Below are 25,852 nucleotides of genomic sequence, written 5' to 3' on the forward strand. Positions count from 1 at the left end.
CCTTCAACATTTATCATTATTACATGCATGTGGATATTGTCAGAAACTAAGACTTGATATACTGCTAGAAGACTATTTTTAATTTATCAGAATATGTATTTAAATACAACTTCACACACAAACTAAGCTAAAAATAACGTGTATATTTTGAAGAGAACAAATGTTCCTATCACAACGTATACAACAAGGACAAATTAAAATAAAAAAAAATGTAATAAACAATGCCATAACCCAATTCTATTCAAAAAAATACATCTTAGCTACAAACACACGAGAATATTTACACCTCCAAATAAATAACATATATATGAATATATATGTATTTCTCTTACCCCTATGCATATTACATCTTTTGAATCAGCAGTGAATTCACCTTCTCATCATCATAATAATATACAAGCCCCGAATAAAAGTTCAAACCAGAAGCTTTTAGAGAAAATACATATGAAGGCTATGATTTCTAAACTAGCTCACTGACATTTGACTCAGTACACAAGTTTCACTGTCTAACTAGATCTTCACCAAGAGAAAAATTAAAGCTTAGAAACTATGAGGAATTAGATACAGAGGAACCGCTAACCCAATTGTCAACAACTGAATTTGGTGAAACAGGAGAATGAGCCTTCTTCAAAAGTATAGCTTCATCAGTCCTTATATCCAATATTTCTGTCTCTTCTCGTGCACCAAGCCCATCACTCTTGATTCCTCTTAAGATCTCCACCACCTCATCCATGCATGGTCTCAAATCTCTTTCCTGTTGCAAACACCTAAAGGCCAATTCTGCCACTGCTGTTATCATCCTCCTCATAGCAGGATCCTTCTCAAACCCAAGATAAGGATCGACCAATTCATGCAGTTCCTGGTTTTGAATTTTTTTTATAGCCATGTTTGACAAGTTCACATCACTGCGATTCCTGTAGATGTCCACAGCTTGCAGTGATGATATAAGCTCAACCAAAACCACTCCAAAGCTGTAAACATCACTTTTATCAGTGAGCTGGTAGCACTGGTAATATTCAGGGTCAACATAACCAGGTGTTCCCTGTGGAGCTGTTGACACATGAGTGACATCGATTGGGAAATCCCTCGAGAGACCAAAATCAGCAACCTTGACGCAAAATTGATCATCCAAGAGAATGTTGTTGGTTTTAACATCGCGGTGTATGACATCGTTTGCATGTAGGTAGGCTAGAGCCTCAGCTGTTTCAACAGCAATGTTCAATCTTATAGGCCAAGGGAGTAAAGTTGATTTTGAGCCTCTTCCTTGAAGATGATAAGCCACTGTTCCATTAGGTATGAATTCATAGACAAGGAGAAGTTCTCTGCTATGTTTAGAGGTGCATCCAAAGAGTGTCACAAGGTTCTTGTGCCTTAAGCGGGCTAGAATCTGAACTTCATTCATGAACTGCATAATACGCCTAGAGTTGCTTTCATAATGGCGTTTCACTGCAACTGTACGTCCATCTTTGAGTTCACCTGGTTAACAAATAGAAGATTGTTCAAGAAAAACAGTTATCATTCCAGGTATACATCTTTAGAATAATTATATCATTGTATCAGAAACATATAGTATGTGACAGATGAATTGTATCTGTGCATCATGGACATTTAAGTTATTTTGTTACCTTTGTAAACAGTGCCGAAACCTCCCTCACCAAGTTCTCTAGAAGCATCAAAGTTTTTGGTAGCTTCCTCCAATTCCTCATAGGTAAAGACCTGGACACCAAAGTAGTAACTCCTGGTTACTGGATTGGAAGATTGGTAAGAAGATAGACTTTGCGACGTGATAGTAGTTGATGCAAAAGTATCTCCGCTTGAAGTTGGAGCTATGAAGAGCTCCATACTTCTTGATTTTTGATAAATTTTTCTTCTTCTTTGTATAATAAAGTACACACATCCAAGAATGACAACAAGGGCTGCAACTCCTCCTACAATAGCACCTGATAACAGTACCAATAGTAGACATCAGTACAATTCTATAAACAAAATGGAAGCACTTAAGTTTGTACTATTAAATTAACAAAATGAAAGTTACCTATTGCTACACCTACATTGTTGCGTTTACCTGCAATATTTCAAACAAACAAGATGTCAAAACACAGGATCAGAGGGATGAAAAGGAAAGGTAGTCAACACAGGAAGCTAATAAAGCCTCAATTTCTCTCTTAACCGATTCGGTGAACAGTGGAAGCTTGTAACAATAAATGCGAATTAAGTTGCAGGAAAAGAAGCATAGCCAGATTTTTCACCAAAAAAGAATGAAAATTTGAGAGTTTTACACACTTTAGTGGCACCTGATTCATACTGAGTGAGTGCTTGGTTTAAGATATATCTAAAATCACTTTAAAATACTAGCTATGTTTTACTGATTTGAACATGTTTTAAAGTAAATATTTATAGTTTGAACATGTTTTACAAAGTCCATAATTAATTGTAAAGTTTTTGTGTTGGTTTAAAGATTTTACTATTTACTGCTTTCGATGTCAACAGCTAAATACAAAGTTCTTTGTTTTAAAATCAATTTTACAGGATCAACTTTCGAAATGAATTCTAGTTCAAACCCCTAATAACAAACATTGTCAACAATCAATTAAAAAGTAAGGAACCACATTTGGGACATGGAAACTATTTGCATGTTTGGTTACAAGGTGAGTTTGAACTCACCATGAATTTTTAATATAGTAAGTATTTGCTTTTATGGTAATTTCATCGTGCTTTGTATATTCACCATAGTTTTCTGCTACCAAATCAAATACACTATATAACTTTTAGCTTCTTAGAAATCACATCTGAGATGTGTGTATGATATGGAACCAAACACAGTGAAAATAGGTGACGAAAGGGAATCAAGAGAGGAAGAAAAGATAGCAGTTAAAGAGAACGAACCAAACGAAAAGCTGGAATACCTGGAGTTGAACACAATTGGTCCCCACAAATACAAATATGTTGGTTGTTATCAGAATCAAAGCCACAATGGCCACCAGAACCAACACACTCAAGGCACACACTCTCATAAGGATTCCAATAGTTCACATTAAACCCCTTCATCAGAATCTCCCGAAGCAAAGACCGGTTTTCCACCAGCCTATCAGCCTGCTCTTTAAGAATTGGAACTGAAATATGTTGAACGCATTCAACAATTCCAAGAATAGGATCCGAAGGTAAAGAACCAACCAAAGCATAAGACTCATTCAAAGCCCCATTACTCTCACAGTGAAACAGATTTTTTGGTGTTTCGGTGAACGCTGAGGTGGGTTTGCACTCATAAAACAAGGTCAGGTTTTGGTTCTCCGAACCATAGTCGAAGAATGGGTCATCAAAAGTTGAGTTCACGTAAACATTCGTGCATGTCTCGTTCCAAAGGTCTAATCTCGCTAAGGTGAGGGTCTGAGCCACCGAGTTGGTACTGATGACTCGGTAGCTCACTGATGAGATGTTCAACACGGGGACGACACCGTCTTGGCAGTTCAAATGGAACTGTGGTGGCCCACAGAAGGAGGGGCGGTCACCGCCGGTAAAAGGGTAGGAAAGGTTGGTGATGGTGCCGCAGTTGAAGAAGGTGAGTTGGCAGGTAGAGAGTGGTGCGTAGGGTTGCAACGACGTGGTGTGGTGGAGAGAGAAGATTAGGGTGATGGCTACAATGGTGGTGGTGGTGGTCGACGACAGGGACAACATGGTTTATTGTTCGTCCCTGGTGGCAGTCCTATGAACTATGGTCCTATGATTTGAACTTTAAACGAAGTGAGAAGAATAGTAAAGAAAAAAAAAACATGAAGATGAATTTGTTTGACTTGGACTTTGACAACGTTTGAAAAATAAAATTATAATTTGAGATTTGAGATTTGAGGCTTTAGCAATAGCAGCCGAATAAATTATTTTTTCATGTTTCATACACTTTAAAATAATGGGATAGTGGAACAGGAAATTATTTTTTAAGGGAAGTTCGTGAAGGATGCGTATATAATATTGAGTTAAGTCAAACACAAATGATACTGTTATAGCATGGTTCAAAATGGTGGCTGTTCAAAATCTAGAAGTATGACAGAAAGGTCTCAATCAGTGTTACACGTGGTTTTTGGACGTTTTGGCCGGATGGTTCAGACGGAGGAGCTGCATCGGAATATGTTAGTTAAGGAAAAGAGACACATGCGGTGGCAACTAAAAACATGATGTCAGAAAACATATATTTAATTTAGGCGCAGGATTTGAACATGTAAGACTTAACACATAATTACGTGTATTGAAAAGATAATAACCTTGCTGAGCAAGAATGTTTCTACGAACATGAGGTTTTGATAAGCGACTTTAACCTTCTTTTTACCACCCTCGTATGCATGACTTTTCTTATAACAGCCAAACATTTTTGCTGCCAGTGTTGAAAATATCTTGTTTTTAAATGCTCCAATATCTTGTCGCATTTGATAATTTGTGGTTTGAACCCACTAAAGGGACTTTACAGATATTTTGCATTAGCAAACAAAGATACAAGTATAAAGTCAGGAAGCGATTATTAATTGCAGATACTGATAAAGAACTGCAAAAATCTGGAAATTGGTTTGTTTAATCCTGGGGGTATTGGATCTAAATCTATGTACCAGGCACAACTCCAAATCAGGCCAATTATCCCTAGATTTGAACTTAAAATGAGAACTCAAGAAATTTTAGCAGAGTATCAGTGAGTTTTGTAGACGGAAATACATTATTGAGAAGACAAGAAATAAAAGATAGTTTAATTGCAGTCAAAGAAGGCAACAAATATGTTAAAGGGAGATGAATGTGTAAACCCCAGCTGTTGATTGCTACTTACTCCTACCTAATATCTACCACTCTATCTGCAATACTTTCAAAGGGTGATGCAGCAATGTTTGAAGGAAGTCATTGATAAGATAGATAAAAGAAGGTGAAAACCAAAAGAATGATGTTTTACAGCTAGAAGAAGCATTCTTATCTAGATCTTCCTAAAAAAAACTATGTCAATCTTATTCTTATTGCTGATCCTATTCAAAACAGAGGAGTTCATTCTCACCACCCATCAACAGCAGAAACCTAAGATGCAACTTTGACTGTGAGTAAATATTTAGTATAACGATGGAGCTAAGTTTATAAATCTAAGTCTCAGTTACTCACCTGAATTTTTACATGTGGATGGAGAAGATTCATCCCTGCAATAGCACATAAATTCACCTGAGCTTGGGTTATGACCACAGTACCCACCAGAGTGTTGGCATTTATCACACAAACTATTGTTTGCATCCCACTCCGCGCCAAAACCATTATCAAGAACGGCCTTAAGATTTTCCACCGTTGAGTTTGTTTCTAGAAGTTTAGCTTCTGACTCCAAAATCGGAACAACTACTCTAGATTTGCATGCTCCCATTATTTCACCTGACTCGGAATTCTCAAGCATGCTCTCCGTCACAAAATAGTTAATCATCTGAGTTCCATTTACACTACAGTTAAACCAAGGGAAAACGCTATCTGATTGAGGAAACGAAGGACAATCATAGTAGAAAGTCAGGTTCTGAGTATCTGAGCCATAATCAAAGAAAGTGCCATCTACAGTGATGTTCCTAAGAATTGTGGGACAGATGTTATTCCAGTAGTCAGTTCTTACAAGTTTGAATCTATGATCCGAATCATTTACTTCAAGAACTCTATAACTCTCTGACATCAAGGTAAGCGTTGCTACTTCACCTGTGCATTGCAGGTTAAACGCAGGGTGGCCACAATATGGGGTTCTACCAAGTCCCCAGAAAGGATAACTCAGGTTTTTTAGATTTGCACACTGAAACGGAGAACTGCATTTCAGATAATGCTCATCGTCAGCACAAGATGTTGGAATTTGGTTTAGGGTGATGGTTATGACCAAAAATGAGAAAAAGGTGCCTTGAAGAAATTTCATCTTCAGAAAGAAAAAATAGTATGATAGAGAAGAGAGACAGAGGATTTGACACTGTAATTGGTGAGTTTTGAATTACAGCAGTACTGCTACTGATGCAAATGTAAATTTAGGTGACCTGTTAGCTTTGACCAGACACCAACTATTATTATTTTCAGTTAAAAATTGTCAAATTGGTATTACCTAACTCTGATTAAACATTAAACAAAGTTTGTGGGTTGGTGCGCTGTGTGTAACCGCTCTGGCCATTTATGACTAAACTTCATGCCTAACAACTCCAGCTTACTCGTTTACACATTAAAAATAAAAAGAGGCTTGACACGTTTACTCCAAGAATAAAAATAAATAAAATAATAATAATAAAATCTGATGGTTGGGTGAAAAATGAAATGGTCAACAGGAGAATTTATCAGGAGTTTGATTTGTTGTGTACATAAATATCCTAAAAGTCAAACATTATCATGCCCTTCGTCTGTAAGCAAGCAATTGCTGACCCGGTTCTTCCAATGCTATGGCGTTTTGGGGAAGAACCAACATCAGTTAATCGGCACCAATAGACATAGCCAAATGCTATGACCCCAGTTTTGTTCCATATGAAGTGCTATTCTATCTCATTCCTTGTTGAAGTGATCCATATAAAGATAACTTTTTTCCCACATTTATCTTTGTTATTAGAGAATCCTCTTTGAGTCACAACCGGACCTCCGATATGAACTTCTCGTTGGTGTTCACTAGGAAATGCTAGGATCAAATATTCGACCCTTTTCTTCTTTAGGAAAAGTGTTGTTTTGTTGTTAAATATAATAACACCCTTCTTCAATCTGAGAGAAGCCATGTATGTTTATCTTTTACGAACTAAACTAGAAATGGAAATACAGACATACCTTTGCATGTAGCAGAACGGGGTCCATCCACGCAGAAACATTGAAATCCTCCATCTCCTTCATCAACTCCACACTCTCCACCAGAATTACTGCATTTCTCACACTTCCCGTTATCTCCCTCCCAATTCAACTCAAAACCATTCCGTAACGCATCGCTTATATTGCTTTCAGACACAAGTGAAGCGTTGGATTCAAATATCGGAATCACCACAACCGCACAATTCCCCGAGTACGGAGGTACAGGTAGGGGAGTGTAGAAGACAAATTTATCAGCACCACAATTTTGTCTATCAAATTCCGTGAGTACAGAAGGATGTGAATCGGAAGGGCAATAAAAGAGCGTGACGTTACCAAGATAATTATATTGGTGATCATATTGAAAGTGAGTGTTATCAAAGGTGCTGTTCTTGTACTCACTCACACATATATTATCCCAATAATCATCCCTGGCCATTGTTATTGTCTGTGTTGTATTACGCCAATCAAGAATACGGTACTTGGCATCGTTGATGGTTATCTTTGGGACTCCTTCTTCACACGTGAGCTTCTCTTCGCCGCAATAACTACCTCTGTTTTTTCCCGAGAAGGGGTACCTGAGATCCAGCTTGGTATCTCCGCATGTAAAAGCGTTACTACAGTTGGTGTACTGAGCATCATCGTCACAGAGATAGGTCGGAGCAATGGTTGAGATGAGCAACAGAACGAAGATGAAAGAAGGGTGAAGAGTTAGCTTAGGTTTCATTTTTGGAGGATGAGAAAAGGTGTGGAGGAGAAGGTGCATGCAGGAGAGCAAAACGAAGACAAGGATATATTGAAGCAGTAAAACTAGCGCGTAGATTATTATATTGGGAACTCTGTAACATTTGGCGTTTTACTTTCAAAGCTTGATGTTTCTAAGAAACCCGAGCCAAACGGCAACTTGGAAATTATTATGTAAGCATGTTCGTTTGTTTATTATTTATTCCGAGTGTGATTACGTGACCTTAGCTTATGTTAGATGCAGTTGTAGAATAATGTTGTTACATTGCATACACACTTAGTATATTTAATGTTCCACATATTTTTGTCTCATTCCGAATTTCCCGAAGTCCGCTTCCAGAAGAGTAGACCGTACTAAAGAAATTGAAACCATATTCTACGTCGTCTATTTCGTTGTTTTTTCGACCTTGAATTTTAACGTTTTCTTTTTATACATTGTACATCTCTTTAGAGTAGTTATGCCTTATATTTTATAAAAGTAAAGCTGTAAGAAATACAATGGTAATTTCAATTAAAACTACTTTTTAGTTATACCTGTGTGAAATTTTAAATAAAAAATTATATTTATCTATTTGCAAGTAGGGGCTTATCTTCATCCTTTCATATTTATTTTTTTAGGTAAAGTCTCATTCTCAAACCTATCTTTATTTCACAACTATACATGTATAAACAATATTTTTGTATGGGTACCAATAGAGGAAATTTACAATAACACTGTAATTTTGACTGAATTTTATTAAAATAAGTAAAATTAAAACAAATTACCTTTATAGATGAATCGTGTTAGAAAACACGATCTTAAAAATAATAAGTCGTCTTTACAGGCTGATTTTATTTATTTTTTTGTATAGAAGTCTTGTGTGTATGTATATTTTTGTCTTTTTCTTCGGGTTTTCATTATACACTTATAACCTTTTTTTTTATTGTTTTTAGACTTATCTTTTAACAGGTCAACTTTTTTGCGTATATAAAAGTCATCATTTGAAACATTTAAAATTTGTGTAGTGAGGGTATAGATGCATTATTTATTAAAAAAAATTGAAAGTGCGTGAAGTTATTTTTTTTTTATTTCTTGAATATTCTTTTTGTTTGGAATAATTTCATTTACAAAATGTTAATTTTTTAATAAATTATATTTTTTATGAATTTAATGTTTTTATAAAAATTGATTCTTATATTTAGACGTCTAATTTAAAAACCTAATTATAGATATAGAGGATTTGAGTATCCAAAAATCCTAATTCTCACATTAGAAATTAATACGTTTTCCAACTCACGAAAAAATGGCTTAGGTTTGAAGATTGTAAAAAAGCTTTCTTTACTTATAATTGTCTTTATCCTTAATTGCATCAAGAAATACATTATTTTTTTAATATATTAAAATATTTATAAGATTTTATGTTTTGTTATTTTTATTAAAATATCACAATGAATACATGTAAATTACTGAAATAATAATAAATTAAATATGAAGTGAATGACAAAGATATAAATGATAAAATAATAGTTAGGTTTTATCTTCAACTTCGAAAAGGACAAATATATTTAAAAATATCTCAAAATGTGACACTTAGAAATATATGTTTTATTTGAGAGAGAGTAAAATATTGAACTGTAAATAAAGTCACATTGATTAGAACTCAATGACTTTATGTCCAAATATTTTAGATTAAGTATAATAAATCACATATAATATTATTAATTCTTTGAATTCAAATATAATAAACCTAATATTTAAGTATTCATAACAATAAGGTATAGTAGTATGACCCTTAATTAATTTGAGTTAACAATGTTACAAGAGTTAGCTCAGATTAGAAAGAGATGGATAAACTCTAAAAGTTTAATAATGGTGCACAAACATATTTAAAGTATATTATATAAACAATGTTTTAATATTTTTTAGTAAAATATGATATTAAAACTTTTGTATATTTGATATACAATTGACTTTTTCACTATTTATAAGCATCTTGTTTTAGAAACAAAGTCCTTCTATGTACAACCCATAATTAATAAATAAGGATGAAAATAACATCCTAACATCCATAAATTAAATGAGTAATAATACGGTAATGAAATTTAAAAATGATAATTAAAAAGAAATAAAATCTTAAAAAATTATGACATTTAAATAGAAATAAAGGGAATACAAGAAATCTAAGAAAAAAAACTATATCCACAGATGAAGTTTCAAATAGAAAGAGAATTTTAAGTTTAAATATTTATTCTTAAGAAAGGCAAAGAATAACTATGATTTATTAATTTTTTGTTTTGTCATGCAATTTGAGACTTCCAAGTAGCATAATTATGCATACTTCAAAGAATATAGGAATTATCAAGCTAACTTCATAACTCATGTCCCTTTCAGGTTTTGAGGAAAATGTGTTATACTATTACTATAAGAAATAGAATAGTAATAATCAACGCAAGAATTAGTAGCAGGTAGAGAATTTTTTCATGTTTGATCGAGAAAATTGAGGTTCCACTCTAGAATTGCTGAATGGCTTCACCAATCGCAATTTCTCAATGTCGTGACGGCACTGAGAATCAGACAACGAAATATGTTTTCCATTCCCTATTTCCTTTCATTTTGTCTGCATTTTCCAAATACAGTAATTTGGATATTTATTCCCCTATAGGCCTCAACATGGTGTGAAACAATGGATGAAACTCTCATTAGCTTAAGACTTCAGAGCTACCTAAGACTAAGGAACAAGGAACAAGGAACAAGACCAAATATAATATACTTTGACCCACATGATAAAGAATTATACTGGAACTGAATCAACCAATTAAAAAAGGTGTTTAATCTGTCAGTTCAAACTTCAAAGGATGAATTCAGACAAATTAAGTGCATGTTCACATTAGATGAACATTTGATCTCAAAATTAACTTAATTCATCGTCAAACACGAAGCAGAAAAATAAATTTTGAATAAACTTAGACGTACCTGAAGATGCTTCGCTATCTGGTGAGATATTCGGACAAGGTCCATCTCTGCAGTAACATGTTTGCTGTGAAGACCCTTCAAAACCGCATTCTCCACCTGATTTTTCGCACTTGTCACATTCTTCACCACCTATTATCCATCTCACAACAAACCCTTCTTTGATTGCCCGGTATACATGGAAGAAACTATCAATCTCCTGAAATGAAAGAGGAACCGGAACAACCACACTAGTTTTGCAAGACACGGGAGAAATTGACCCTAACTGAGAATAAATGGTTTCCCCAGAAGTAGTTCCATTACAACGAATATAGGTGGGAGGCTGAAACTCTGAAGGAGTGCAACCATAGGAAAGGGTAAGATTGTTATAGGGTGACTCGTAAACGTAGAGCTGAGTGTCAAGGCTGGTGCTGACTTGATTTGGCTGGCATAAGTCTATGGAGTAATCTTGTCTGGTGATTTTCAAAGTATGGCTATCTGGGTTGGCTTCCAAAACCTGGTACTTGACATCCTTAATGGTTATGTAGCTGATCTCGTTTTCGCAGATGAGTTCCATCAGAGGGTGGCCACACTCTCTTGGGCGGTTCCCTCCCCAGAATGGAAAACCGATGTTTCTTATTTGGCCACAACTTATCAGATTAGCGCAATTGCTGTGAGTACGGTTGGAGCTCAAACATGAAGGTAGCTTAAAGAGTAGGAGGAAGATGATTGAGTGATGAAATATAGTGATAAGAGGGAGATGAACACTGTCGGAAGCCATTGGCAGAGTGGAAAGAAAAAGTCAGGAAAATGTTTGAAGAGGAGAATGTGACTCAAAAGCAGGAATTAGTATTTTAAGATATATATAAACTGCTTTCTAAACCAAGTAGCTATGCTTGTGGAAGAGTTTAAGTTGACTTACGCATATTTTAAGTATAAAATTTTACATAACTTGAACTGGCAATCCATTTCTCAGAACTTTTATAATACTAAGAAAGAAAACTGCCCTTAAGTTTACTCTTACTTAGTTTGTTATTTTTGTTGAGTTCCTCTATCTATTTATTTATTTATTTATTTTATGAGAATAAAAGAGCTTTAATAAATTTAAAAAATAATGGAGATATAAGTCAGTGTAAGGTTCTCGGAATTTTAAAAGGAATTCACATGTTCCTAGCTAACATATAAACGTGATGTTTGAGTTAATAGTATAAGTCTTGTTTGAGTTAATAGTATAAGTCTTGTTATCTTTGTTATCTCTATGTGTTTGATCATGTTTGTTTGATGTCTTTTCTCTTTGTGAATCTTTATTAGTATTATTAACTTTTTCTTTTTGTGATAACTTTATAAATGTACAAAGACATATGAACATGTTTTTTTTTTTAAACTACAACAGTGTATCGAGACATAGTAAAGAAAAATATCAGAGACATAGTAAAGAAGAATGAATTTTAAATTCTGGTTGAAAACTGTGGTCAATAATACATATGTTATCCTTTATGAAAAAAAAATAGTAATTTATAGAATTATTTATCTTTTTAAAAATTCCATAAGAGACTACACTGGGATGAAAAGAAATATAGTCTATAATCGTGAATACACTCCAACCTAGTCTATTATAGAATTTTTTTAAGAAATAAATCATTTTATTAACTCTTATCTATTAAACCAAGATTTAACAATACTAGATAATTTTGTTTAACTAGATCACTTTGTTTAACGAGAAACAAACAACGTTATTACAAAATTTTAACTGGTAATATCTTTAAAAAAATTTACTTTAAATAGATAGAAATTAATTTTTGAACCATTTTTTTTTCTAATTGTTATTATTGTATATTTATTTGTAGAGTGTGTAGATCATATAAATTTATAATAGTTTCGTTTTGAAAAGATTTAGTATAGAAAAAGCTTGAAATGATTATAGCTTTTGTTACGGACGGAACTTAAAGGATGGAGTCCTAAAATTCTAAAATTTCATCCTTTATTATCACTTTTATATGTTTTTAAGCATTTTTCTCCCATTTTTTCATATTTGGAAGGCTTACTTTGCTAACCTATACTATATATTCACAAAATTCCATTTTTTCTTTTTTGTATTTTCAAACATTAAGTAGAGATTTTTCATGCTTTTATCATGATATATACAACAAAAATAAATCAAACATATCAACATATCATTTTTAAGATTTAAAAGAGAAAAATACAAACTTGAATGAGACAATGAAGACCATAAAAAACAATTAATGAAAAAAAAAGAATTCTTTAAATATACATGAATGAAGAGGAACAGACTTGAACAACAAACATGAAAGAACTTTTTGAACATGACGATGAGAACTTGCAAACTAAAAAAAATGAAAGAGAAACCAAAAGAGAAAACGAAAAAACCTATAAACGCAAATTGTTCAACAGTGGCGATTAGTTAGAATGTTATGCATGGACCAAGTATAGACTACTGTTCCCTATAAAATCATAATCGAAACTTTAGTAGTTCGAATATAGACTTCAGTTTTAATGGAACAATTGTTCACTTTTTTTATTTAACTCATCTTTCCATCAATTCAATGTTACTTTCCTTTCCCTTTTCCTTAATTCTTCTCTCTTTCCATTATTTTCTTTTTCAACAATTGTTAACAAAAAAAGAAACAAGTGAAAATATTTTTAAAAAAGGATTATTTTACAAAATATATTTTTAATTCATATTATGAATTACTACGTACAAAGGAGAAACAAAAATCTTAATTTCTTATCATGTCTCAAAACCGATATATTAACTAAAACATAATAAAAGTTTATATAATTCATCACAAATGATATAAATTACATCGATTATCAATAATATTAATATTTCATTACATAATAACAAAGACTTGCAAATCGATTCTAAACAAAAATACCACAGAAAAATAAATTACTATCGAGGTAAAAATTCACTTACAGACATTTTATTAGTAGATAATGGAATCGAGTTGTTGATAGGTTGATTAATACTTGATTGTGGAGCAAATATTGTTGGATTCGTCCTTTCATTCAAGAAAAATGCTGGTTCTTGTGAATTTGGTAATTCATTGAAATAACTACTAAAATATGATAGAACATTTGTCATTGTTGGTCTGACGTCAGGATTTTGTTGAACACATAATAAACCAATTTGAATACATTTTGTAACTTCAATTTCTGAATAATTTTCTTTAATATTTGGATCTAATATTTCTAACCAAGTTTGGGCCCTCCATTGTCTCCATACCTTGTCAAATTAAAAATTCAATGTCATAACCATTAATGAACATTGAAATCTATGTAATTAATGCAAGAAATTATTGAATTATTATACTCACATAACTTAAGAGACCTTCAGCAACATAATGTGGTTTGTGAGAACTCAAATTCTTTTCTCCAGTCACAATCTCTAGAACCATGACTCCAAAACTAAAAATATCTGACTTTTCTGAAAATTTTCCGAACATTACATATTCTGGAGACATATACCCACTGTGAACAATATGATTAATTAGAACAAAAATAACCCATGAAAAATGTAAAAAATATAATAATGAGAAAATAGTATTTTAACTTACAATGTTCCAACAATTTTATTTGTACTGACTTGATCTTGATTTATTTCAACAATTCTAGCTAGACCAAAATCTGAAATTTTTGGAATCATATTTTCATCTAATAAAACATTACTTGGTTTGAGATCACGATGTATAACTTTGAGTCGAGAAAGTTCATGTAAATAAAAAATCCCTCGAGCAATCCCTATGATAATATCATAACGTTTTGTCCAACTTAACAATTTTGATAGTTGAGAATCTACATATTAAATTAAAAGAAAAATATAAGAAAGCATATTTTATAATTTGAGAAAATATATAAAGGTGTGTAAGGTTTAAGAAATCATACCAAATAAAAAATAGTCAAGACTCTTATTTGGTACATATTCATATATAAGAATTTTAGTTTGCTCTTCAAGACAGAAACCAACCAATGTCACAAGGTTTCTATGTTGAAGTTTAGCTATAACTGAAACTTCATTTTTAAACTCCTTTGCACCTTGGGTAGAATTTTTTGAGAGCCTTTTTACTGCTACGTGTTGTCCATCAAAAAGAATTCCCTGAAAATTAAATTACTACTCATAAATAATGTAAAAACTAGGAAGTAATTATACCACATTTTTTCACCTTATAAACTTCTCCGAATCCTCCTTTACCAATCCTATTCTCATCTGAAAAATTGTTGGTTGCTGCTTTAAGTGTAGCCAAGTTGAATTGTAGGGGCTCTAAAGTGAGACTTTCATTACCAACTGAGTGATATTAACATTATTGAATTGTAAAACTTGTTAAGTAGTTAAACATGAAAACTTAAAAAATATATATTACACGTTTTCTTAAATAATAATACTTACAATTTTCTCTTAGGAGACTCTTATTGCTCTTTTTCAGACTCTTATTGCTCTTTTTTGGTTTTCTCTTGATCAGATAGTAGCACAAAAAGATGAATGTTATAAAAACAGTTGTAGGTACGATAATCAAGATCCATATTGGCAATGATACTTTTCTTTTTCCTGCAAGAAAACGTACAGGTAATCAATAAATCATGACAAGTTATAATATACTGATATGAAAATGATGAAAGGCTAGCTCCCCTCCAAATGGTAATGGAGTTGTTCTTGTTCTGCATGTTGATTAGTATCTTACTTTCATCCATTACCAGTGCACTATTTGACTATAGTTAGAACCAAATCGCTTAAGATTTGACAAAAGTACTAATTTGAAAAGTTAATATATACACTACAATAGATTCATAAAATATAAACTGATTTAAAAACAAAAAAAATTGTTTATGGTATAAACTAAGTTAGAAAATATAAATTAAAAAAAAATATCAGAACTCATTTAAAATGCACTCAAACCCGGCCGCCAAATGTCAAGCAAAGGAGGTCTGAGATTCAGAAAGTGAAAAACAGGTGTGTGTCGCGGATTGAACTAACCTCGGGTGCCAGCTATTGAGGGCATCCTAGTTACTATATCACCCGGGTGCACGAACGTCGTAGCTACACAGATTTCATACAGTCCGGACAGTCAGTCTAGTATTAGGCTTTGCATGATCGAATGATGAATTATCTTGTTTAGTTGATTGTGTGAAATATATGTTTATACATAAATTAAATTACATAAGCTTACCCTATGTTTCCTGTCTTGTCTGTTTTGTACATTCGGTTGTCCTTCTGTTGCAATGATCATCCATGTGGGTGTGAGCAGAAGGAGACGAGCTGCTGGAAGAGGCGTTGGAGTAAGAAAACTTAGTAGAAGTAGAAGTTAAGACCAAACAGTAGAACCATTCGGTCAGTAGTATAGTCTGATAATAAGGTGATCGCTCGATCACCTTTTCCCTTTGATTTTGGTAGGACCGTTCGGTATAGTATTTTGTAAACCGTTCGGTTGTGATTTGCTTATGTTATTCGGTTTTAATTTTCTAGTTTTTCTGTAAGGCCGTTCGGCCACAACCGTACATTCTCTTTTAATGTAAGACTGATATGTAATATTATTTAATGTGACTATTCTATTATATAGTTTTAGACTGTATTTTTGAGATATTACAACAACTAGTTTTGAAATGATGTATTATCATTAGATAAACTTTTAAATATATAATTGATTGTGTCTCCAAATTATTGAGAAAAAAGTTTGAATAGAGAATATAATTTAATGATTATTTTTTTTCCATTTAGATACCACTAATAAAGTCTTAAAAGAAATATTAAACTAATTAAGTTAGAAATAATTAAAAATTTCACAAGTTTAACATAAAATTAATTTTAGTTGATGCAAATTAAAGTTTTTTATTTTTATTTATATATTCTAATTTAGTTTTGTCTCTAACCTAACCAATCATGTTTGATCTTCAACTATTATTATGTTAAAATACAATTAAAATAAAGTTACAATTAATACTTAAAATAAACTGTGTATATAAAAATATATAAATAATAGCAAATAAAAAAACTTGCATCTGTGTATTGAAATAGTAAACTAAGAAAAATATATGAAAAAGAAAAGTTGATAAAAAGTTATTAAAGAGGAAGAGAAAAATGTGTAACAATAACTTCTTAATTGTCATCTTTATTCTCTCTTCTTTCTTGTACTACTTTTAAAAAGTATAATTAGCTTTCCTCATACTTAAATTTTGTTCTTTTGTTTTTACTTTTTGTTAAGTAATACTAAAAAATTAATTTACCAAGAAGTAAAATTTATTGATAAATTAAATTATTGATGATTTATCAAGTAGAAACTCATACGTAAAAGTTTTGTTAATCAATTTTATATTTTATCTAATTTATAATACATTTTTGTTTTTTTTTTAATTTTATTATGTACTTATGAATAATATTATAATACATATGTATCATATACTATATGGTGTTTTGCTAAATATCAAATTTGAAATATTTTAAATTAGTTAAATAATTCTACTATAACGGATTGTGTTGCTAACAAATATTAGTTAATCACTTATCTCTCATTAAACCTATAACCAATTAGCGAATATAAATAATTAGCAGACAAAATCAAAATTTATTTTAACAAAAATTAAAACCAAAATTAGCTAAAAGATTAAAATTCAATTTAATTCAGGATTTAAATATGAATAAATGTCATACATTGATTTGTCTGAAATGAACTTTTATTATACTTTTATTTTCAAAAGAGGAAGAAATATATATTTTTTGAACTTAAAATGACAACTAGTAAACTTTTAAACGCGCTATTGACGAGTTTCCAATACATTGTTGAACAGACACTACACGACACAGTGATTAGTCAAAGAAGGCGTCCCGTGCCGTGTTTGAAATGGGAGAAATAATATATGACACCATTTTATTATAAATATTCTATTAACAAATGTTATTTTTATTATTTTTACGTTCTTATTTTCTCATAGATACATTTTTATATTTATTTGATACAAAGTACGAAGATAAAATGATTATAAAAATATATTTTTATATGTTTTAAGAAAAGAAAAATGAAAAGGTAAAAGAAAATAATATTAAATAAATGTAAAAATTTTAAATGCTACTTACTCCTACCTTATATATCTACCATTTTATCTCCAATATATATGTAAAAGATCAATCAACGCTAAGCAAGGTGATGCAGTAATGTCATTGAAAAATCAAAGAATCATATTTTACAGCTTTATCTTTTCATTCCTTCTCTTTCCGACTTTCATTTTCATTACAATTTCCAAATTTATTCCTCTAAAGACCAAGACCTCAAGATGTGGTGTTAAACAATGGATGAAAGTGCCATTAGCCTATGTCAGAGCTACCTAGAATTAAGGGACAAGGAATTAGACCAAATATATGTACTTTGACCCACATGATAAAGAACCTTCATATCTAATGACTGTACTGAATTTCTTGTAGTAAAAATTAAGTGCATGTTCACATTTGATGAACATTTCATCTCAAAATTAACTTAAATCATCGTCAAACTCGAAGCAGAAAAAAAAAATTTGAATGAACTTAGACGTACCTGGAAATGCTTTGGTATCATCTGGTGAGAAATTAGGACAAGGTACATCTCTGCAGTAACATATTGTTTGCTGTGAAGGCCCTTCAAAACCGCATTCTCCACCTGATTTTTCGCACTTGTCACATTCTTCAACACCTATAATCCATCTCACCACAAACCCTTCTTTGATTGCCCGGTATACTTGGAAGAAACTATCAATCTCCTGCAATGAAAGAGGAACCGGAACAACCACACTAGTTTTGCAAGACACGGGAGAAAGTGACCCAAACTGAGAATAAACGGTTTCCCCAGAAGTTCGATTACAGGGAATATAGTTGGGAGGCAAAAACTCTGAAGGAGTGCAACCATAGGAAAGGGAAAGATTGTTATAGGGTGAGTCATAAACGTAGAGCTGAGTGTTAAGGCTGGTGCTGGCTTGATTTGGCTGGCATAAGTCTATCGAGTAATCTTGTCTGGTGATTTTCAAAGTATGGCTATCTGGGTTGGCATCCAAAACCTGGTACTTGACATCGTTAATGGTTATGTAGCTGATCTCGTTTTCGCAGATGAGTTCCATCAGAGGGTGGCCACACTCTCTTGGGCGGTTCCCTCCCCAGAATGGAAAACCGATGTTTCTTATTTGGCCACAACTTATCAGATTAGCGCAATTGCTGTAAGTAGGGTTGGAGCTCAAACATGAAGGTAGCTTAAAGAGTAGGAGGAAGATGATTGAGTGATGAAGTATAGTGATAAGAGGGAGATGAACACTGTCGGAAGCCATTGGCAGAGTGGAAAGAAAAAGTCAGGCAAATGTTTGAAGAAGAAAATGTGACTCAAAAGAATGAATTAGTATTTTAAGATATATAGAAATTGCTTTCTAAAGACAAGTAACTGTGCTTGTGGAAAGGTTTAAGTTGACTTACGCCAATTTTAAGTATAAAATTTTACATAACTTGAACTGTCTTTCTTGAATTCATTTTTATACCTGAGGAACCTTTATAATACGGAGAAAGAAAAGTGCCCTTAATTTTAAGCACGTGGGGTTAGTTTTGTTGAGATCCTCTGTCTATTTATTTATATTTTATCAGGTTGGAGAGCTTTAATGAATTTAAAAAATAATTGAGATATAATTCAGTGTAAAGTTCTCCTGATTTCATTTAAAAGGAATTAACATCGTCATGTTTGAGTTAATAGTATAAGTCTTGTTATCTTTGTAATCTCTACGTGTTTAATCATGTTTGTTTGATGTTTTCTCTCTTTAAATGTTTATTAGCATTATTAACTTTTCTCTTTGTGAAAACTTTTGTAAATTTACCTAGAACAGTAAACAAATATGATTATAATTATTTTTAATGTTAAACTACATTAATTAAAAATAATACATCGAGATGTAATAAGAAAATAGAATATATACTACGGTTGAAAACTTTTGTCAATAATACATAATATGCTGAGGTTTTATGAAAAAGTTGTAGTTTGTAGACTATTTTTTTTTTTAAAATTCCATAATAGATTACACTTGGGTGTTATAGTCTATAGTTATGAATAGACTGTGATTTTTTATCTAATCATAATCAATTATGGAATTTAAAAAAAAAATCATTTTATTAAACAAGGATTTAACAATACCAAAAATAACTTGTTGAACTAGATAGTTTGGTTGAATTAGAAACAGGCTAACATAGTTAACAATTCATAACTAGTAATATTTTTGAAAAATTCACTTTAAATAAGTAGAAATTGATTTTTGAGTAATTTTTTTTGTTGTGCTAACCCTATTATTGTATATTTGTTTGTAGAGTGTGTGCATCATGTTGGAAAGATTTGATGTAAAAAAAATTTGAAATGATCACTTTTGTTACGGACTTCGAAAGTTAGAGTCTCAAAATTCTTAAAATTTCATCCTTTACTATATCTTTTATAATTTTTTAAACACTTTTCTTCCACTTCTTTCACATTTCAAATACTTATTTCCTATAGTCTATACTATTCACATTATTCTAACTATTTTTTCTCTTTCTAACATTAAATGGAGATTTTTCATGATTTTATCATGATACATACAACAAAAATAAATCAAATGTCATCATATCATTTTTAGGGCTCAGAAGAGAGAAATGCAAACGTAATGCTTACATGAGAACTAAGCCCAATAATGGTGATCATCATGGAAAACATCCAAACAATTTGGTCTTGCAATAAATGGTAAAGAAAGACAAAAAAGACAAAAAAGAAAAGGCTCTTTAAACGAATATGAATGGAGAGGAAACGAACATGAAAGAGCTCTTTAAACATGAAGATAGGAACTTGCAAATGAAGGAAAGAAACAACAAAGAAACCAAGACAGAAATCAAAAGAAAAAACAAGAAAACATAAAAATAAAATCGTTCACAATGGCAAGAAGCTATATGTTGGACCAAATAAAAAGTTTTAAAATTAATCCCAATAGTCAGATTATAAACTAATGTAAAATCATAGCCTTTACTCTAGTAGTTAGAATATAGACTATGGTTTTTATCATAAAACTTTTAATTTTTTTATTTAGTTTATATTATCTTTCCATCAATTCAATGTTACTTTTCCTCTCACTTTTCTTAATTTTTTTTCTCACTTTCCACTATTACTTTTTTCCAACACGACTATCAATTAATTGTTAAAAAAAAAACAAGTGAAAATATTTTTTAAAAAGAGTTAGTTTACAAAATATAATTTAATTCATATTATGAATTCCTATGAAAGACAAAAATCTTAATTCTTTAAGCATGTCTCAAAATCGATATATTAACTAAAACATAATAAAAAGTTTATATAATTCATCACAACTGAAACAAATTACATTGATTATCAATAAAGATAATAATATTTCATTACATTATAACAAAGACTTGCACACATATTGATCACTTCTAAACAAAAATACCAAAAATAAATTACTATCGAGGTAAAAATTCACTTACAGACATTTTATTAGTAGAGAATGAAATATAGTTGTTGATAGGTTGATTAATATTTGATTTCTGAGCAAATACTGTTGGATTCGTCCTTTCATTCAAGAAAAATGCTGGTTCTTGTGAACTTGGTAGTTCATTGAAATAACTACTAATGTATGATAGAACATTTGTCATTGTAGGTCTGACATCAGGATTTTGTTGTACGCATAATAAACCAATTTGAATACACTTAGTAACCTCAAATTCTGAATAATTTTCTTTGATATTTGGATCTAATATGTCTAACCACGTTTGGTCCCTCCATTGTCTCCATACCTACAAAAATTTGTTAAATTAAAAATTCAATGTCATAACCGACCATGAACATTTAAATCTATGTAATCAATGCAAGAAATGAATAGATTATTGAATTATTATACTCACATAACTTAAGAGACCTTCAGGAACATGTGGTTTGTGAGAACTCATATTCTTTTTTCCAGTAATAATTTCTAGAACCATGACTCCAAAACTAAAAACATCTAATTTTTCTGAAAATTGTCCAAACATTACATATTCTGGAGGCATATATCCACTGTAAACAAAATGATTAATTAGAACAAAAAAAACCTATGAAAAAGGTAACAAATAGAATAATGAGAAAAAAGTATCATAACTTACAATGTCCCAACAATTTTATTTGTACTGACTTGATCTTGATTTATTTCAACGATTCTAGCTAGACCAAAATCTGAAATTTTTGGAATCATATTTTCATCTAATAAAACATTACTTGGTTTGAGATCACGATGTATAACTTTGAGTCGAGAAAGTTCATGTAAATAAAAAATCCCTCGAGCAATCCCTATGATAATATCATAACGTTTTGTCCAACTTAACAATTTTGATAGTTGAGAATCTACATATTAAATTAAAAGAAAAATATAAGAAAGCATATTTTATAATTTGAGAAAATATATAAAGGTGTGTAAGGTTTAAGAAATCATACCAAATAAAAAATAGTCAAGACTCTTATTTGGTACATATTCATATATAAGAATTTTAGTTTGCTCTTCAAGACAGAAACCAACCAATGTCACAAGGTTTCTATGTTGAAGTTTAGCTATAACTGAAACTTCATTTTTAAACTCCTTTGCACCTTGGGTAGAATTTTTTGAGAGCCTTTTTACTGCTACGTGTTGTCCATCAAAAAGAATTCCCTGAAAATTAAATTACTTCTCATAAATAAAGTAAAAACTAAAGAAAGTAATTATACCACACTTTTTCACCTTATAAACTTCTCCAAATCCTCCTTTGCCAATCCTATTGTCATCTGAAAAATTGTTGGTTGCTGCTTTAAGTGTAGCCAAGTTGAATTGTAGGGGCTCTAAAGTGAGACTTTCTTTACCAACTGGGTCATATTAACATTATTGAATTGTAAAACTTGTTAAGTAGTTAAACATGAAAACTTAAAAATTATATATCACATGTTTCTCTTTAATAATAATACTTACAATTTTCTCTTAGGAGACTCTTATTGCTCTTTTTCAGACTCTTACTACTCTTTTTTGGTTTTCTCTTGATCAGATAGTAGCACAAAAAGATGAATGTTATAAAAACAGTTGTAGGTACAATAATCAATATCCATATTCGCAATGATACTTTTCTTTTTCCTGCAAGAAAATGTACAGGTAGTAGTAACAGTCAATAAATCATGACAACTTATAATATACTGATATGAATATGATGAAAGGCTAGCTCCCCTCCAAATGGTAGTGGAGTTGTTTTTGTTGTGCATCTTAATTAGTATCTTAATTTCATCCATTACCCTTGTAATAATATATTTATAGATCAAAATTTCTGTTACTTTTTTTATATACCTTTAATTATCGTGTATATTTTCAAGTTGTGTATTTAGTAATAATAAAAACAATTTTTTTAATAAAGACTAAAAGCAAAATTAACTAATTTCTAATCAGATTTAAATATAAATAAATATATCTGTTTCTCGTCTCTTTGTCTCTCAATATAAAAGAGTGAAGAAATAAATGGATTTTCTTTAAAAAATAAAATTGTTTTTCGCTTTCATGAGTAGAAAGAGGGGCAATGTATATATATTTTAAACATAAATGACATCTAAAAATATATTAAAGGTGCTAAAGGGGTTTCCTAAATACATGGACTAATTAAACCTATCGTTTGACAAGGAAGATAAGCAAAAAGTCTAGTCAAAGAAGGAACACATGGGTAGAAATAGTATACGGGCAACATTTTATTATAAATATTTTATTAATATTTCTATATATTTTATGTTTCTATTACATCGGTTAGTTATTATATTTTTGAATTCTCATTCTTAATAGATGTCAAATAACATATATGTGATCACTTTTAAGTGCTACTTACTCCTACCTATACCACTGTGTAACATATAAAAGAAGAAGATGATGTAGTAATGGTTGAGGAAGTCACACTGAAAAACGAAAGAATGATGATTTACAGCATAGTCCTTGTTCCCTTTCAACCCAATCTTTAACAATCTTTAACAACCTAAAGGAAACACGAATAATACTCTACAATGGCTACTCACCAAATAATAAGGCTAATAATAGGAACAAACTTACGATGTGGTCTGGTTTACCAACAAAACAAAACTACAAATGGAAATATCTACAAGAGACACAAGAGTGTTATAACCATACCTTTGCATGTAGCAGAACGGGGTCCATCCACGCAGAAACATTGAAATCCTCCATCTCCTTCATCAACTCCACACTCTCCACCAGAATTACTGCATTTCTCACACTTCCCGTTATCTCCCTCCCAATTCAACTCAAAACCATTCCGTAACGCATCGCTTATATTGCTTTCAGACACAAGTGAAGCGTTGGATTCAAATATCGGAATCACCACAACCGCACAATTCCCCGAGTACGGAGGTACAGGTAGGGGAGTGTAGAAGACAAATTTATCAGCACCACAATTTTGTCTATCAAATTCCGTGAGTACAGAAGGATGTGAATCGGAAGGGCAATAAAAGAGCGTGACGTTACCAAGATAATTATATTGGTGATCATATTGAAAGTGAGTGTTATCAAAGGTGCTGTTCTTGTACTCACTCACACATATATTATCCCAATAATCATCCCTGGCCATTGTTATTGTCTGTGTTGTATTACGCCAATCAAGAATACGGTACTTGGCATCGTTGATGGTTATCTTTGGGACTCCTTCTTCACACGTGAGCTTCTCTTCGCCGCAATAACTACCTCTGTTTTTTCCCGAGAAGGGGTACCTGAGATCCAGCTTGGTATCTCCGCATGTAAAAGCGTTACTACAGTTGGTGTACTGAGCATCATCGTCACAGAGATAGGTCGGAGCAATGGTTGAGATGAGCAACAGAACGAAGATGAAAGAAGGGTGAAGAGTTAGCTTAGGTTTCATTTTTGGAAGATGAGAAAAGATGTGGGAGGAGAAGGTGTATGCAGGGAGAGCAAAACGAAGACAAGGATTGAATTATATTACACTGGGAAGTCTCTGACCAGTTCGTTTCATCACTTTCAATGCATGTGAAATTTTCCACAATGCTGTTTCTAGGAAGCCCGAGCCAAACTGAAAGTTTGAATTTTGGAAAGGGTCAACCTGACGAAATCATAATCGTGATACACAGTTGTTTGAATGTGATAGATTATGTCCTGATAAGGTGATAAGTTTAAGGCTTAAATTTTATAAAATGTGAGGAGATAATATAACATTAACTATTCTTTTAATAATTTTAGAGACAAATATTATTAAGGATTTTATAAACTTTGGAATATATAAGTAATTTTTTTTATAAATTATTAAAAATAATATAATGTAATGCAATCTAAAAAAAAATTAAATTAGCATTTCACGGCATCGTTTGCTAGTAACATTGTAATGTGTAAATTTGACTATAATGAGTGGACCGATATATTGTTACACAAAGTGACTTAAAGCAGGAAAAGGATTAGGGTTGGTGAGTTGCCAAAGACTCATTATTACAGGTTTTATTCGAATGAAAAAAACTAAAAAACTTTATAATATTGAACTAAAGTCAATTCGGTCCACTTAATCACGTTAGTAAATGAGTTTCAATAGGGTTAGTTTATGTTACTTATTTAAACACAAAAATGTATAAGTATATTGACATTTTAATGATGTTTGTGCGTCAATTTTTTTTAATGGTTAATTAGTTTTTTCTAATGATAATATTAAATTATTAAATGATATAAGTTTTCTATTTGTCACATTTGAATGGCGAATTATTTAAACTTTTTTTAACCAAACTGCTTAATACTTTTTTAATATTATTTATTTGTATTTGAAGAGTTTGAATTATTGAAGATCTGATAGAAAAATTCCATGCAATGTTGATTTATTTATTTTAATTTTGTATTAAATTTAGTAAATCATCTCTCTAAAGATATCAAATCAGATTGATTTGGTCTGTCCAAAATTTAATATGTAGTAGATCATTCTGTCCGAGTCAGGTTCACACGTGATATCTTTAAATAAATTTAAAGTGTATTTAAAGAAATCAATAAAAAAACTAATAAAATATTTATAAAAAGATTTTATTTTGTTAACTTACTTCTTATAATAAGCATTTCAGAAAAAAGGTGCATCAGTTAAGTTTTATGGCATGTATTTTGTTAAGTTTTCAGAATATGAATATCCAATCTATTCACAGTTAAAAGAAAATTAAGAGAGACAATCCTTGTTTCCATTATTTTCATATCCTCGGCTAAGAGAGTAAAATAAGTTGAAATTAAAATAAGATACAGAGATAATAGTTTTCTATATTCAAAAAATGAACTTTTATTTCCTGGATTTGCTCTTGAAATTTTCCCCAAAGTTAGAGTGGCATCTGTTGTTTACAGAAGTGATTGACATTTGTAAGGAATTGA

General features: G+C 31.3%; 3 protein-coding genes across 5 annotated transcripts; all 3 read right to left on the minus strand.

The window, feature by feature from the left end:
- Positions 1-279: 279 nt before the first annotated feature.
- On the minus strand, positions 280-8,153 carry LOC108321731 (LEAF RUST 10 DISEASE-RESISTANCE LOCUS RECEPTOR-LIKE PROTEIN KINASE-like 1.4). 3 transcript variants are annotated; one of them, XM_017553579.2, is made up of 4 exons: positions 6,784-8,153; positions 2,036-2,065; positions 1,626-1,940; positions 280-1,476 (listed from the first exon to the last, which is right to left on the minus strand). In XM_017553579.2, the coding sequence occupies exons 1-4, from the start codon at positions 7,562-7,564 to the stop codon at positions 548-550; spliced, it is 2,055 nt and encodes a 684-aa protein (XP_017409068.2). In that variant the 5' UTR covers positions 7,565-8,153; the 3' UTR covers positions 280-547. The 3 variants fall into 3 exon arrangements, with proteins under 3 accessions (XP_017409068.2, XP_017409066.1, XP_017409067.1); XM_017553577.2 differs by lacking the exon at positions 6,784-8,153 and adding an exon at positions 5,128-6,776; XM_017553578.2 differs by lacking the exon at positions 6,784-8,153 and adding an exon at positions 2,907-5,078.
- A 5,188-nt stretch (positions 8,154-13,341) lies between these two features.
- On the minus strand, positions 13,342-18,812 carry LOC128195479 (cysteine-rich receptor-like protein kinase 44). The gene is made up of 7 exons (XM_052873266.1): positions 18,013-18,812; positions 14,880-15,038; positions 14,656-14,777; positions 14,378-14,588; positions 14,050-14,287; positions 13,810-13,963; positions 13,342-13,718 (listed from the first exon to the last, which is right to left on the minus strand). The coding sequence occupies exons 1-7, from the start codon at positions 18,770-18,772 to the stop codon at positions 13,386-13,388; spliced, it is 1,977 nt and encodes a 658-aa protein (XP_052729226.1). The 5' UTR covers positions 18,773-18,812; the 3' UTR covers positions 13,342-13,385.
- A 2,075-nt stretch (positions 18,813-20,887) lies between these two features.
- Positions 20,888-24,393, minus strand: LOC108321623 (cysteine-rich receptor-like protein kinase 44). Its single transcript, XM_017553437.2, has 7 exons — positions 23,624-24,393; positions 22,436-22,594; positions 22,211-22,332; positions 21,931-22,141; positions 21,603-21,840; positions 21,366-21,516; positions 20,888-21,257 (listed from the first exon to the last, which is right to left on the minus strand). The coding sequence occupies exons 1-7, from the start codon at positions 24,363-24,365 to the stop codon at positions 20,925-20,927; spliced, it is 1,956 nt and encodes a 651-aa protein (XP_017408926.2). The 5' UTR covers positions 24,366-24,393; the 3' UTR covers positions 20,888-20,924.
- Between the last annotated feature and the right edge of the window lie 1,459 nt (positions 24,394-25,852).

The sequence above is a fragment of the Vigna angularis genome, chromosome 2, assembly GCF_016808095.1.
Source record: "Vigna angularis cultivar LongXiaoDou No.4 chromosome 2, ASM1680809v1, whole genome shotgun sequence".
Lineage (NCBI taxonomy): Eukaryota > Viridiplantae > Streptophyta > Magnoliopsida > Fabales > Fabaceae > Vigna > Vigna angularis.